The sequence below is a fragment of the Rutilus rutilus genome, assembly GCF_951802725.1.
Source record: "Rutilus rutilus genome assembly, chromosome: 14".
Classification (NCBI taxonomy): domain Eukaryota; kingdom Metazoa; phylum Chordata; class Actinopteri; order Cypriniformes; family Leuciscidae; genus Rutilus; species Rutilus rutilus.
In genome coordinates this window covers 708,479-723,422 of record NC_140219.1, presented here as the reverse complement: position 1 = coordinate 723,422, position 14,944 = coordinate 708,479, and the positions used below count along the sequence as shown (strand labels likewise).

Sequence of the window (14,944 nt, the reverse complement as noted above, 5' to 3'; positions counted from 1 at the left end):
GTACTTTTGTCTGTTTGTCTGTCCATTCGTTTGTCTGTCTGTACTTTTGTCTGTTTGTCTGTCTGTCCATTCGTTTGTATGTTTGTCTGTCTGTACTTTTGTCTGTTTGTCTGTCTGTCCATTCGTTTGTCTGTCTGTACTTTTGTCTGTTTGTCTGTCCATTCGTTTGTCTGTCTGTACTTTTGTCTGTTTGTCTGTCTGTCCATTCGTTTGAATGTTTGTCTGTCTGTACTTTTGTCTGTTTTTCTGTCTGTCCATTCGTTTGTCTGTCTGTACTTTTGTCTGTTTGTCTGTCCATTCGTTTGTCTGTCTGTACTTTTGTCTGTTTGTCTGTCTGTCCATTCGTTTGTATGTTTGTCTGTCTGTACTTTTGTCTGTTTGTCTGTCTGTCCATTCGTTTGTATGTTTGTCTGTCTGTACTTTTGTCTGTTTGTCTGTCTGTTCGTCTTTGTCCATTTGTTTGTTTGTCTGTCCGTATGTTTGTTTGTTTGTTTTTCCATTCGTTTGTCTGTCCTCCTGTCTCTCACTCTCTCTCACCTCCTCCTGTGTGTGTGTGTGTGTGTGTGTGTGTGTGTGTGTGTGTGTGTGTGTGTGTGTCAGGTCGGGTATGCTGGAGCAGGGAGTGGACCGGATCGTGGCTCAGGTCGTGGACCCGAAGGTCCATCACACGTTTCGTCCGCAGGTCGAGCGAATCGTCCGGAGGTTTCTGTCTCCCAACAGCCACCTGGAGGAGGATGAACTTCCTGCTGTAGCTCCGCCCCTTCCTGTGGAGAACCCGGATCCGGAGCCGCTGACCGCAGATGAGGGAGATGATGCGGGTCAGCGTCTCACATATTATTATATCACTGCAAAACATGATGCTCTTCCTCAGTGTTTCTGTCTCGTTCTCCAGCACTAACATCTAAACGTTCTCAAATCAAGACACATTTACTGGAGAAGAAGCTTGACTGAAGATATTAAGTTTGGTCAAATACATTTTTTTTCTTTTACACTCATAATTTTCCTTTTTGTTCTATTTTGTGAGAACATTTGTGGTTTTCCTGTCACACTTCTGTAAAATTCATTGTTAGTCTCAGTGAGTTTTAAGTTCCCTAGTTAAATAAAGGCATAATAAAAGGAGTGAGTAATAAAGCAGCAGATGTTTGAGTCCTCAGCTTCTCTGATCTGTGGTGTTGTCCTCCAGCTGCGAGTTCCAGCGCTGATGCTCAGATCCAGACCAGCGTTTCAGACCCGATCCACGACCCCACAGAGAACGACATGATGGACATCAGCCTCCCTGAGGAAGAGGAGGAGGAGCGCGAAGAGATGAAGGAGGAGGAGAAGGAGGAGTCTGGGAACGATGGAGGAGAAGCAGAAGAACAGGTGAAGGAGGAGGAGGAGTTTCACATACTCACATGTTAGCGGCCCCTGAGTTAATCACTAATGATCTTCACATCGGAAGTGAATCAATCAAAACTAACTTTATCTGGACAATAACTTTACTCTAGATCTGCTGTAAAGCCTAAACACTCTCTGTTACTGTAATCTCCTGTTATCACTGTAAAGCTGCTGTGAGACTCTATATTGTTAAAGCGCTGTATAAATGAAGGAGACTTGACTTGCAGGAGGAGGAGGAGAGCAGTAAATCCTCAGGGAAGCTGAGAGAGGAGAGCCGGGAGCCGGAGCCGCTGAAGCCCTGCAGTGTGAAGCAGAAGACCAGAGAGCGGCTGAGAGAAGGTACGACACCACTGACCCTCAGTCCCGGTGTGCAGCGCTAATGCTGTATTCACCCAACGCCAGTGTAATTATTAGCACGAGGAGATTACATACAGAGTTCATGCAAAGTGCATTGCTTTTGGTGTGAACACACCATAATATCCAAACATTCTTAAATCAAGATACATTCACTGGACTGGAGAAGAAACATTAACAAATTTATGCTTGGAAACAAGATATAAAATCTGCCAATTTCTAAATGCAGTGTTTACATGAGCGCTGAACATGTGATTGGGCTGATGTGTGTGTGTATATGTATATATTTCACAAGCTTCAAATCATAATATATTCTGACCTGCGCTCACTGCACGAATATACAGAGTTTCCTGATGTTTGCGCATCATAACTATTCTCATTAGTTCTTTATTTGTTTTAAACAGCAGACTTAATATTTATCCATTTCTGGTCATAATTTGGAGATAATGAGCTAAAAAGGAATAAATCACTCCTTTCATTCCAATAGAAATGTCATTGGGATCGATCTCAGTCGGATTGATTAAGGTGTTTTACATGAAGGCTGTTCAGTCTGATTTATGACAGATTAATCAGGTGTCATGTGAACGCAGCCACTGATACACTTGTTTATCAATTTATGGTATCATTTCCTAAGGTTCATGTATTAATACTTTTATGTGTTAATTCATATGTCCTACGGTTCATGAAAAATGTCATATTTTTTGTAGAAACCGTGATGCATTTAATTTTTCTGGATTCTTTGATGAATAGAAAGTTCAAAAGAACAGCATTTATCTTAAATAAAATCTTTTGTAACATTATAAATGTCTTTACTGTCACTTCTGATCAATTTAATGTGTTCTTGATGAATAAAAGTATTCATTATTTTATCTTTTATCTTTAACTTAGTAGTGTATTTTATCTTTCCCCAAACATTTGAGTAGTAGTGTATGAGCGTTTCCACAGTCTGATGACGCATTAAACTGATCAAAAGTGACATTAAAGACTTTTATAATGTTACAAAACATTCAAATAAATGCTGATCTTTTGAGCTTTCTATCATCAAAGAATCCTGAAAAATAAAATGCATCACGGTTTCCACAAAAATATGAACTGTTTTTTAACATCATAAATGTTTGTTGATCATCAGATCATCATATTATCATATTAGAGTGATTTGTGAAGGATCATGTGACACTGAAGACTGGAGTAATGATGCTGAACATTCAGCTTTGATCACAGGAATAAATTACACTTTACTATATATTCACATAGAGAACAGCTGATTTACATTATAATAATATTTCACTGTTTTACTGTATTTTTGATCAAGTAAATGCAGTTTCGGTTAGCAGAAAAATTAGCAAAAAATGATAATGTTTCCAAGCATCTCACCGTGTGTGTGTGTGTGTTTCGCCAGAGTACTCGCTGGAGGACTCAGATCTGGAGGGTCTCAGTGACATCAGCGTGAGTTCGGTTCACACCAGCGATCTGTCCTCGTTCATCGACAGTGAAGAAGACGAGCCTCTGTGTGAGTCCACTGAGGAGGGAGAGATCAGCTCTGAGGGTGAGTGTGTGTGTGTGTGTGTGTGAGTCCACTGAGGAGGGAGAGATCAGCTCTGAGGGTGAGTGTGTGTGTGTGTGTGTGTGTGTGTGTGAGTCCACTGAGGAGGGAGAGATCAGCTCTGAGGGTGAGTGTGTGTGTGTGTGTGTGTGTGTGTGTGTGTGTGTGTGTGTGTGTGTGTGTGTGTGTGTGAGTCCACTGAGGAGGGAGAGATCAGCTCTGAGGGTGAGTGTGTGTGTGTGTGTGTGTGTGTGTGTGTGTGTGTGTGTGTGTGTGAGTCCACTGAGGAGGGAGAGATCAGCTCTGAGGGTGAGTGTGTGTGTGTGTGTGTGTGAGTGAGTCCACTGAGGAGGGAGAGATCAGCTCTGAGGGTGAGTGAGTGTGTGTGTGTCTATAGTATTTATATCCCTATAAATCATTTCTTTTAAATGGACCTAAAGGGATAGTTCACTTTGAAATAAATTTTTGGTATGTTTTAGCTTACCTCAAGGTCATCCAAGATGTAGGTGTCTTTGTTTCCGCAGTAGTTTCAATTTTGATATTTTTAGGTCAAACCGTTCTTGTCTGTCAGTCATATGTGTGTGTGTGTGTGTGTAGACGAGGCAGGGCAGAAGACGGGTGAGGACTCTGAGGGCAGCAGGGAGAAGAAGCCTCGCGGTGTGAGACAGGGATACGTGCACAAACCCTTCCTGTACTCGCGGTACTACAGCGACTCCGATGACGAGGTGACGGTGGAGCAGCGCAGGCGCTCTGTGGTGAGAACTCTCTGAACAAGGCTAATAGTTCACACAGTTAGCTAACAATATATTCATTTAAATAATGTATTAATTTAAGGTGGAAACATTGAGCTCATTAAAGTAATGAATACATGTTAACAAATGATTAGATGATAAAATGTAACATTGGTGCACGTGGATTAAGAGTTTCAGAGACACCAGTAAGCGATTAGTACAGTCGCCCTGTTGCAAAGTTTCTGATTCATCGGGTTCGTATTTTCAAAATCTTTTTGGTTTGTATGGAATAAATGTACACCTGCTTCCACATGTAACTGGAGCATAAAACGGCGAATGTTTAGTTTTTTTAGTCGAACTGAAACGTCATTGCACGGATATGTGCAACTGATGTATTTAAAGTTTCACCTGAATGTAGTTTAAAATTTCCTCTTGTATTAATCTTAATGCAAATCCATTGTTTTTTCATGCACTGTTCAATGTTGCTTCCAGAAGTCATCTTTAGACTGGTGGAAAGAAAACATCCAAAATAAACTTTTAGGTGTTTATTTTATTGCACTTTATTTATTTGCATCTGTAGATTTAAATTACAATACATATCTTTAAAGTTTTTTTCGCTTACATGCACCATAACTTGGTTTTATTCCTATCTATATTCTATTTCTTTATACATCATTCACCCTAATTTTTATTATACAAACATGGTGTAAGTTTATATTTTAGTTTTGTAATTTTAGACATTGTTTTTGGTCTTTTGATTTAAAAAAAAAAAAAACTTTACTCATTAATTTAGTCAACATTTCATCATCATGTTCATTCATTTTACTTAATTTTACTCTGAATAAAATTGCATATAAATTTAGTCAGTGAAATGAATAGTTTAGTGCAAAAGTTAAATTCAAACGGTCTATATCAACATTGAACAAAAAACATCTCCTTAAATGAGGTTATAAGACAGGATCATAAAACAATATTGTGAATTTCTTATGCTTCATATCACTTGTGCATTTGTCATTTTGTGCAGAAGATGTGTTATATTAGGTTTATGCTTTCTGAATAATCTCATACATATAGGATTATTATATTACCTCGTAGGACAGTTAATTAACTCGCTTTGTTCAATGTTCAGATCACACAGCTCAACATTATTGACTAGGATTTGGTTATTTCAAACCATCATTTGTCTAGATTTTTTTCTTCCTCAATGAACAATATTAGTGCTTTGTTAATATCGTGTTATCTTAAATATTTTAATTAAAATGTAGCTTTTTTAATTCTCATCATAATGGACCATTTTCATCTGGTCTTTGTCAAAATCCCAAACTTTTAAGTTTCTTTGACTTCGCAGGCCAAAGAAAAAGAGGAGCGTCTCCTGAAGCGACAGCAGAACCGAGAGCGAATGGAGGAGAAGCGCAGACTGAGAGCAGCGCAGAATGAGGAACAGGGTGTGTGTGTGTGTGTGTGTGTGTGTGTGTGTGTGTGTGTGTGTGTGTGTGTGTTTGCATTAATGATCTGATCTCTGACCAGATGTTCTCCCTGCAGACCGTAAGAGACTGGCGGATCAGAGACCGCGGGCCAAAGAGGCTCGGAAAGAGAAGAAGGTCCTGGAGAAGAAAGTGGCTCTGAGCATTCAGAGAAAGAGAGACTCCAGGTCTGTGGGGATTCTCCAACAATACAATTATTCTTATTGTCCTATTATTTTATAACTTAAGAATAAGGTATTCTGAATTCCCAAAAACATCTCTTAAAAATGTTCCTGCAACAAAACTTTAGAATTCAAATTCTTGAAAGGAATTTTCTTAAAAATCATTGTGAATAACCTCTTAAAGTTAGGAAAACCTCCAATTTGTCTTAATTCCCCAAAGATAAGAAGTTTGATTAATTTATTGGGTTGTTTAAATATAAAGCATCACAACAGAAATCTAGCTGCATATAATACACATTACGATTATTAGAGATGTGCAATGATTATTGATCACGTAAACAACGATCAGACTTTTTCCTGAATTAAAAAAATTTGTCAAATAGGGACCTTGTTTTGGAGTTTATAATTGACCATTATCAGAAATTTTCAGCCCACATGTTATAGTTTTTGTTAATATTTTGTAGGGCTGTAACGATACACCAAACCCACGATTCGGTTCGTATCACGATTTTTGACCCACGATTCGGTTCGTATCACGATATTTTTGGGGGGTGGGGGTGGGGGTGGGGGGGGGGGGGTAATGATTTTTATTAAAACAATATTTTTTATTAAATAACATTTGTAAAACCTTTACAAACTGAACACCAAAGAACAAGATTAACTATGCAAATTATTAACAATATAAATAGCCATATATAAAATAAATAAATAGCCAAAGCTATAACACTTCTGTTTTCTTTGTAACAAAATACTGTTGAAAAACAAACAGAACTAAACTCCATTGTGGTGATGATTCGAGCATGTTGAAAATTCTCCTTCAATCAAGTTCTCTTACATTTACAAAGTAGGCTAAATTAAATGGCTACTGTTTCACACTGTGGTAACTGAGGCTTACTGCCTGTGCTGCAAACCACCAATCAAACCTTCCAAGTTGAGGTAAATTGTGTTTTTTCTTGCTTTTCCCCAGTCTTAAAGTGAAAAAGATAGTATTTAATTAAATACATTTATGGTGAGATTACTACATTTTATTTAATTAATCGCATATATTGTCAATCTGTTTTCATTTTGACCACGAACCATGCGCTGTCACTTTAATTCAGCACGTGCAGCACAAAAGAATTACTCGTTGCGGAAACGATCGCTGCACTGCTTTATACGCACGGCAACTGGAACGGATCGACGGACGGCAACCGCGTGCAGTGTGAAAGCTCTAACCTGTTAACATGGGTAGGCTACGGAAAAAATATGCACCGCATACGCACTGCAAATGGAGTATGTGTGAAACGGCCGTTACTCTGAGAGTTGGAAGGGGTGTGTCGCGATTTTGCCTTCTCACACCGCGAAACAGGATAGTGGATCCGAGTGTCGCGATTTCGATTTCATATCGCGTATCGTTACAGCCCTAATATTTTGAGCTAGATATTATTTTTATATTTTCTGTTTTATATTTGTGAACAAATGAGACCTTATTGTGAAGTGTTACTAATATTTTTATTTTTATACATTTTTGTTTGTGTTTGTTCGTTTGCTATTTTACTATTTCAACTTAGTGAAATAGTTTACTATTTCAACTAACAAAAATGACAATTGTTGCATAAGCAAGTAGTTGAAATAAAATAGTAGTTTCAGTTGATGCTTTAAAAGACAGATCGCTCTGTCTTGAGACTGTCTCTTTAAAATGAACTATTTAAAATATAGAGTGCACTAAAAAAAATTTATAATTATGACATAAAAATGAAGAGAAGTTTAAATTGACTGTCATAATTTTGACTCATTTAAATTTTCACCTCATAATTTTGACTTAGTGTGTCATCATTTTGAATTTAATGTCATAATTGTTTCCTATTTGGTAAAGATGGGCTTCCATAAATATCAGCTAACACCAATTTTCTTGAGAAATGTTCCTAAGAAAATATCGGGAGAATTTCCTAGGAATTCACTTTTTTGTCATAATTTTGACTCTCGTAATTTGAATTTTCAAAATTAAATTTTGAAAAATTGATTTTTCATAATGTTTTTCCCTTTGCGGTAAAAATGGGCTTCTATATTAATCAGATAACCCCAATGTTTTTGAAGTTCAAGCGGAGATGATAAAGTTTTTCAAAAATATTTCAACACTTGCACCTTGGAACCTGTTTCACAGTTTGCGTTCACAAGCTCCAAACACTGTTTTTGTGCGAATAAGTCGGAGCGCATTAAGGGTTTTCTGTGAGAACAGTGTCGTGTTAGCGGCCCCTGAGTTAATAACTAATGATCTTTGCAACAGAAGTGAATCAATCAAAACTTCATCTGGACAATAACTTTATTCTAGATCTGCTGTAAAGCCTAAACACTCTCTGCTACTGTAATCTCCTGTTATCACTGTAAAGCTGCTGTGAAACATCTATATTGTTAAAGCTCTGTATAAATGAAGGAGACTTGACTCTTTCTTTTAGAAAAGAGGATGACAGGAAGAAAAGTGACACTGAGGGGGATTCGGTCAACAAAGATGTAAGTTTCTCTCGTTCTCCAGCTTTTTCTCTCAGTCTATCATATCAATTTTTGCATAGTTGTGTTTGAACCGTTACAATGTATCTTACAAGGTAACACGATGTAACCTTGCTTGTAACCTTGAATTTGAGGGTATTGGACCTGGAAAGTCCTTGAAGTTGAAGTTAACCGAGATGTGGGAACCCTGATAAGTCGTGAGCATCTCTGTTTCTCTTCAGGGGAAGTCGGGGAGTCTGAAGTCAGTGCGACGACTGTCCGATCTGGAAGATCAGCGCAAGAAGAAAGCAGACGGCGAGGAGAAACTCCCTGAGAAAAACCGTGTTCACTCCTTCATCTTGGATCTGGAGCTGGGAACCGAGGAACGCCAGAGGTCGGCAGGGAAAACGGTTCGGAAAGAAAAGGAGCGCAAGGATAAAGAGAAGGAAAAAGAGCGTCCTGATGAACGACTCAAGCACAAACTCCGAAAGACTGGAGACGGAGACGAGAAAGATGGAGGAACCGCGAAAGGAGCAGCTGATGAGAAGAAGGGGTCAAAGGTCAAGGCGGACCGGAAGAGTTCCGTCTCATCACGAGAGGTCAAGACTACTGTGACGGAAGCTGCGGATGAAGAGAACCTGAAGAAAGGAAAGAGCGAGAAGGAGAAAGCGAAGGTGAGCGGCAAGAGTCTCCGGCGTCTGGACTCCACCGGCTCCTCAGAGGAGAGGTCAGAGGTCGAGGCGGGGTCAGAGGTCAGCCGGAAGAAAGACAAGCACCCTAAAGAGGTCCTGAAGAGGTCAAAGAGTCATCCAGAGGGTAAACCGGGAGAGAAGCCCAAGGTGAGGTCGGAGAGGAAGGATTCGTCGTCGGACAAGAATCATTCGCAGAAATCAATCTCGGAAAACGAGAGCGACATCCGAAAGGTGGAGGCGGGGTCAAAGGTCAGATCCTTATCGGAGAAACATAGGACTAAATCCCAGAGTACTGCAGGAAAATCGGATAAAAAAACCGAAGCCAAGACTAAAACGGGAAAAGAGGAAAGGAAAACCTCAGAGGAGAAAGCGAAGTTAGCGAAGAAAACAACCGAGAAGAAGTTGCCGAAGGATCCCGAGAGGATATCGGGAGCGAAGGAGGATTCGAGCGCTGGAGATCCCGAATCAGTCTCCAGCACCACAGTTCACCCGAACGACCCGTACGGTGCGCTGAGCGACGTCACTCCCGAATCCGAGGACGAGGGCGTGTCCGTGGCAGAGCCCCGCCCCCTGAGCACAGAGCCCCGCCCCCTGAGTGCAGAGCCTCGCCCCCTGAGCGCTGAAGCCGACGCCCTGCTGAGCCTGATGGACGTGTGCTCCTCCGCCTCGGAGCGCCGGGAGACCGAAGTGGATCTGAAGATGAAGGAGGCGGCGCTAACGCTGCTCTCCATGGACCCTGATCTCGCACGCTCCTCGAGTCTCGTCTCAGAGCCTCCGGTCGACGGGAAAACACTCCCTACAGGCGCTGGAAGTGTGTCGTGTTACGCTGTGAACAAGCCCCAGGATACAGGTAGCGTATCGATTACGATAATAGATTGTTCTTAACATTAACCTTCATTCTTCCCTCGCACTTTGTAACACGTATGTATTCGTGGCTCAAGTGTGACAAAAGTCCTAGGGTCTTGGACCCCTCTAATGAACACTCAATTTATTTATTTTTTTTATTAAAAATGATTTTCGAGTCAAAATGACCTGAGGGAAGGCTGAGGGTAAATCATGCACTTTCCACACTTTGCTAAATATCTAGCTCTCGTTTTTTTGTCAATATCGCACACTCTAACACACACAAACACGTGCATCATCATATGCATGTGAATAAAAATACCTCATGATAACTGATTTCATCTACTAGCTGCATCTGCCGCCACAGTGGAGCCTATGGAGACGGAGCCTCTGCAGGACGTGACATCAGAGGTGAGCTCATGACGTCATATCCTCTACAGCAGGGATAGGCAACTCCGGTCCTGGAGGGCCACTGTCCTGCAGAGTTTAGCTTCAGCCCTGATAAAAACTCACCTGCCTGTATCTATCTAGTAATCCTGAAAACACTGATTGCCTTGTTCAGGTGTGTTTAATTAGGGTTGGAGCTAAACTCTGCAGGACAGTGGCCCTCCAGGACCGGAGTTGCCTATCCCTGCTCTACAGTCTCAGACTGTTGGGCTTAACTGCACAGAACCAATCTCTGCTGCTTTAACACTTATTGGCTTAGAACATTCATGAGGTTTTACTTCAGTTATACATGTATTGGGTTTTTTGTTCATGAAATCATTCTTCATGTTGAAGCAGCAGTACTTCATATGCACAGGCTGTATTGCATTTACATTTACTTTTTAATCATTTAGCAGATGCTTTTATCCAAAGTGACTTACAAATGAGGAGAACAATAGAAGCAATTAGACCAACAAGAGGGCAACAGTATACAAGTGCTGTATCAAGTCTCAGTTAAGGGCCGTTCACATCAAGAATGATAACAGTGTTAGCTCTATTTAAGCTTTATTCCAAGCTCGCGCGCTGCGGTTTCAAAGTATGCACAACGTCATTGAACATGTTTTTGCTGTTCTTCTTGCATTTACACGGCTTTAACTTGCAGATCTCCTCAGCAGGCTGTGTTTTGAGTGAAGCTAGTGTAATTGATCTAGTAATCTACAGTGAATTTAGCTGACGTAGTCAATATAGTGGATTAAAAACTTTTTCCATACAGTGGAAAAAGAAATAGTTTTGAAAGTGATCCCAACAATATCGTTCCTCATATCTTTGTCGTTATAGTTGTGGTGTGAACTGTGCTATTCTTTAATATGGTGAACGATTATTAGAACTGTATCTTTATCGTTATCTTTATAGTTATCGTCCTTGGTGTGAACGGGTCTTTAGTCTTGTAGGCAAACATCAGTGCCTTGAATTCGATGTGACCGGCTATTGGCAGCCAGTGCAAACTGATGAAGAGAGGAGTGACGTGGGCTTTCTTTGACTCGTTGAAGACCACCCTGGATCGGTTGCAAAGGCTTGATAGTACATGCCGGAAGGCCCGCTAAGAAAGCATTACAGTCCAGTCTGGAGAGAACAAGAGCTTGGACAAGGAGTTGTGTGGCCTGCTCTGATACGAAGGGACTAATCTTCCTAATGTTGTATAAAGCAAATCTGCAGGACCAGGCCGTGGTAGTAAAATGGTCTTTGAAGCTTAACTGATCATCAATCACAACTCAAAGATTCCTGGATGACCTTGATGGACTTATGGATGATGAACCTACAGCTGAATGGAGAAGTTGTAATGAAGTGTTGGGTTGGCTGAGACCACAAGCAGTTCTGTCTTCGCAAAGTTGAGTTGAAGGTCATGGTCCTTTATCCAGCAAGAAATGTCTGTCAGACAGGCTGCAATGCGAACAGGTACCATTGGATCAACTAGTTGGAATGAGAAGTAGTTGAGTGTCATCAGCATAGCAGTGATAGGATAAACCATGTTTCTGAATAACAGAGCCTAGTGATGACATGTAGATGGAGAAGAGAAGCGGTCCCAGCACTGAGCCCTGAGGCACACCAGTAGCTAGATGATAACAGTGATGGGATGAACCATGTTTCTGAATAACAGATCCTAGTGATGACATGTAGATGGAGAAGAGAAGCGGTCCCAGCACTGAGGCCTGAGGCACACCAGTAGCTAGATGATAACAGTGATGGGAAAAACCATGTTTCTGAATGACAGATAGTAGTGATGACATGTAGATGGAGAAGAGAAGTGGTCCCAGCACTGAGCCCTGAGGCACTCCAGTAGCTAGATGATAACAGTGATGGGAAGAACCATGTTTCTGAATGACAGATAGTAGTGATGACATGTAGATGGAGAAGAGAAGCGGTCCCAGCACTGAGCCCTGAGGCACTCCATTAGCTAGATGATAACAGTGATGGGATGAACCATGTTTCTGAATGACAGATAGTAGTGATGACATGTAGATGGAGAAGAGAAGTGGTCCCAGCACTGAGCCCTGAGGCACACCAGTAGCTAGATGATAACAGTGATGGGATGAACCATGTTTCTGAATGACAGATAGTAGTGATGACATGTAGATGGAGAAGAGAAGTGGTCCCAGCACTGAGCCCTGAGGCACACCAGTAGCTAGATGATAACAGTGATGGGATGAACCATGTTTCTGAATAACAGAGCCTAGTGATGACATGTAGATGGAGAAGAGAAGCGGTCCCAGCACTGAGCCCTGGGGCACTCCAGTAGCTAGATGATAACAGTGATGGGAAGAACCATGTTTCTGAATGACAGATAGTAGTGATGACATGTAGATGGAGAAGAGAAGCGGTCCCAGCACTGAGCCCTGAGGCACTCCATTAGCTAGATGATAACATTAGCCGCGTTTCCACTGTCGGGCCAGGGCCGGGCCGTGCTAGTGCGTGCCAGGGCCAGTCGCGTTTCCACTGTCACTTCCGGGGCTTGATCGGGGCTTACTCGGGGCCAACGGCCAGGATTTCTGGCCCGTCGAATACCTTGGGCCAAAGCGGGCCAGCTCGGGCTAGAGGAGTGGTTACCAACAGAGGAGGAGTTTAGCGTTGGGAGACGGCAGCGCCGGATGATTCTGTCAGCATTTAAGACTTAAAAATAAAATAATTTAAATCGCGTTCATGTTTGAATGCCTTCTGTTTGTGATGCAAAAGACTATGCGCGCTAGCCGTTACCATAGTAAACATAGTAAACGCTTGAAGATACACATAGTAAAAAAAAAAACATAGCGAATGCTTGAAGAAATCAGACCAATCTTAAAGGCTATCACAGTCATGTTTTTATTTGATCTGTCATAGCCTACGTCTCGTCTCTTTAAACCGGACTATCAAAAAATAAAGTAACTTTTTTTTTCGGGAGCTTCCTCTGTTTCTCTGACTGAAAATATCTGTATGGGAGTCGAGAGAGTGCTAAAGCTCCTCAGGTCGTATGGCATATATTTGTAGAAATTATAATTTTTTCTAAATGTGATGGATTATGTCCTGTAACTAAGTTACCAGATAAAGAAACAGACGCGACTGAAAAAGTAAGTGTGCATGTCCTCTTTCTTTTGTGAAATAGACCTAACGGTAATTTATTTCTGAGTGACTAATGTGCAATTTTTACATAAATTAATTCATTATGATCAATGTATCACTTTTTATAGTAAACCTGTGGTAAAACATCGATGCTTGGGTTTTAAATATTCAAGTAGCTGCTAAACAAACAAACAAAAAAAAGCTAGCAAACGGCCGCTTTTATCGTGTTTGTTTTCAACGCTGTTTCCAGTGATTTCTGATTTCTGATTAGTTTTCTGATAAAACTTCCATTTGTTGGTGAAATGATGGGTTAGTGTGACGTTGTCCCAGAGAGGCGTGTTACGGGCGTGTTTTAGTGAAGCGCTGTGGAGCTTCTGGCCCGACAGTGGAAACGCATGCCCGGTGCTATTGGCCCGAGGCTATTAGCCCGGCACGGCCCGTTTAAAGCCCTGGCCCGGCCCTGGCCCGACAGTGGAAACGCGGCTAGTGATGGGATGAACCATGTTTCTGAATGACAGATAGTAGTGATGACATGTAGATGGAGAAGAGAAGTGGTCCCAGCACTGAGGCCTGAGGCACACCAGTAGCTAGATGATAACAGTGATGGGATGAACCATGTTTCTGAATGACAGATAGTAGTGATGACATGTAGATGGAGAAGAGAAGTGGTCCCAGCACTGAGCCCTGAGGCACACCAGTAGCTAGATGATAACAGTGATGGGAAGAACCATGTTTCTGAATGACAGATAGTAGTGATGACATGTAGATGGAGAAGAGAAGTGGTCCCAGCACTGAGCCCTGAGGCACACCAGTAGCTAGATGATAACAGTGATGGGATGAACCATGTTTCTGAATAACAGATCCTAGTGATGACATGTAGATGGAGAAGAGAAGCGGTCCCAGCACTGAGGCCTGAGGCACACCAGTAGCTAGATGATAACAGTGATGGGAAGAACCATGTTTCTGAATGACAGATAGTAGTGATGACATGTAGATGGAGAAGAGAAGTGGTCCCAGCACTGAGGCCTGAGGCACACCAGTAGCTAGATGATAACAGTGATGGGATGAACCATGTTTCTGAATTACAGATCCTAGTGATGACATGTAGTTGGAGAAGAGAAGTGGTCCCAGCACTGAGCCCTGAGGCACACCATTAGCTAGATGATAACAGTGATGGGAAAAACCATGTTTCTGAATGACAGATAGTAGTGATGACATGTAGATGGAGAAGAGAAGTGGTCCCAGCACTGAGCCCTGAGGCACACCAGTAGCTAGATGATAACAGTGATGGGATGAACCATGTTTCTGAATAACAGATCCTAGTGATGACATGTAGATGGAGAAGAGAAGTGGTCCCAGCACTGAGCCCTGAGGCACACCATTAGCTAGATGATAACAGTGATGGGATGAACCATGTTTCTGAATAACAGATCCTAGTGATGACATGTAGATGGAGAAGAGAAGCGGTCCCAGCACTGAGCCCTGAGGCACACCAGTAGCTAGATGATAACAGTGATGGGATGAACCATGTTTCTGAATAACAGATCCTAGTGATGACATGTAGATGGAGAAGAGAAGTGGTCCCAGCACTGAGCCCTGAGGCACTCCAGTAGCTAGATGATAACAGTGATGGGATGAACCATGTTTCTGAATAACAGATCCTAGTGATGACATGTAGATGGAGAAGAGAAGTGGTCCCAGCACTGAGCCCTGAGGCACACCATTAGCTAGATGATAACAGTGATGGGAAAAAACATGTTTCTGAATGACAGAT

General features: G+C 41.7%; 1 protein-coding gene across 3 annotated transcripts in view; it reads left to right on the top strand.

Annotated features, from left to right (window-relative positions):
* bod1l1 (biorientation of chromosomes in cell division 1-like 1) overlaps nt 1–14,944 on the top strand; it is a 33,062-nt gene that overhangs the window by 4,963 nt on the left and 13,155 nt on the right. For all 3 annotated transcript variants that reach the window (XR_014629884.1, XR_014629885.1, XM_084430983.1), the window contains 10 exons: nt 601–818; nt 1,184–1,362; nt 1,605–1,716; nt 3,131–3,277; nt 3,872–4,029; nt 5,354–5,450; nt 5,548–5,656; nt 8,086–8,140; nt 8,359–9,658; nt 10,001–10,062. Coding sequence is in view for 1 of the 3 variants with exons in the window: in XM_084430983.1 (XP_084287109.1) it covers nt 601–818; nt 1,184–1,362; nt 1,605–1,716; nt 3,131–3,277; nt 3,872–4,029; nt 5,354–5,450; nt 5,548–5,656; nt 8,086–8,140; nt 8,359–9,658; nt 10,001–10,062 (2,437 nt within the window). In the remaining 2 variants the exon portion in view is untranslated. The remainder of the gene's footprint in view (nt 1–600; nt 819–1,183; nt 1,363–1,604; nt 1,717–3,130; nt 3,278–3,871; nt 4,030–5,353; nt 5,451–5,547; nt 5,657–8,085; nt 8,141–8,358; nt 9,659–10,000; nt 10,063–14,944) is intronic.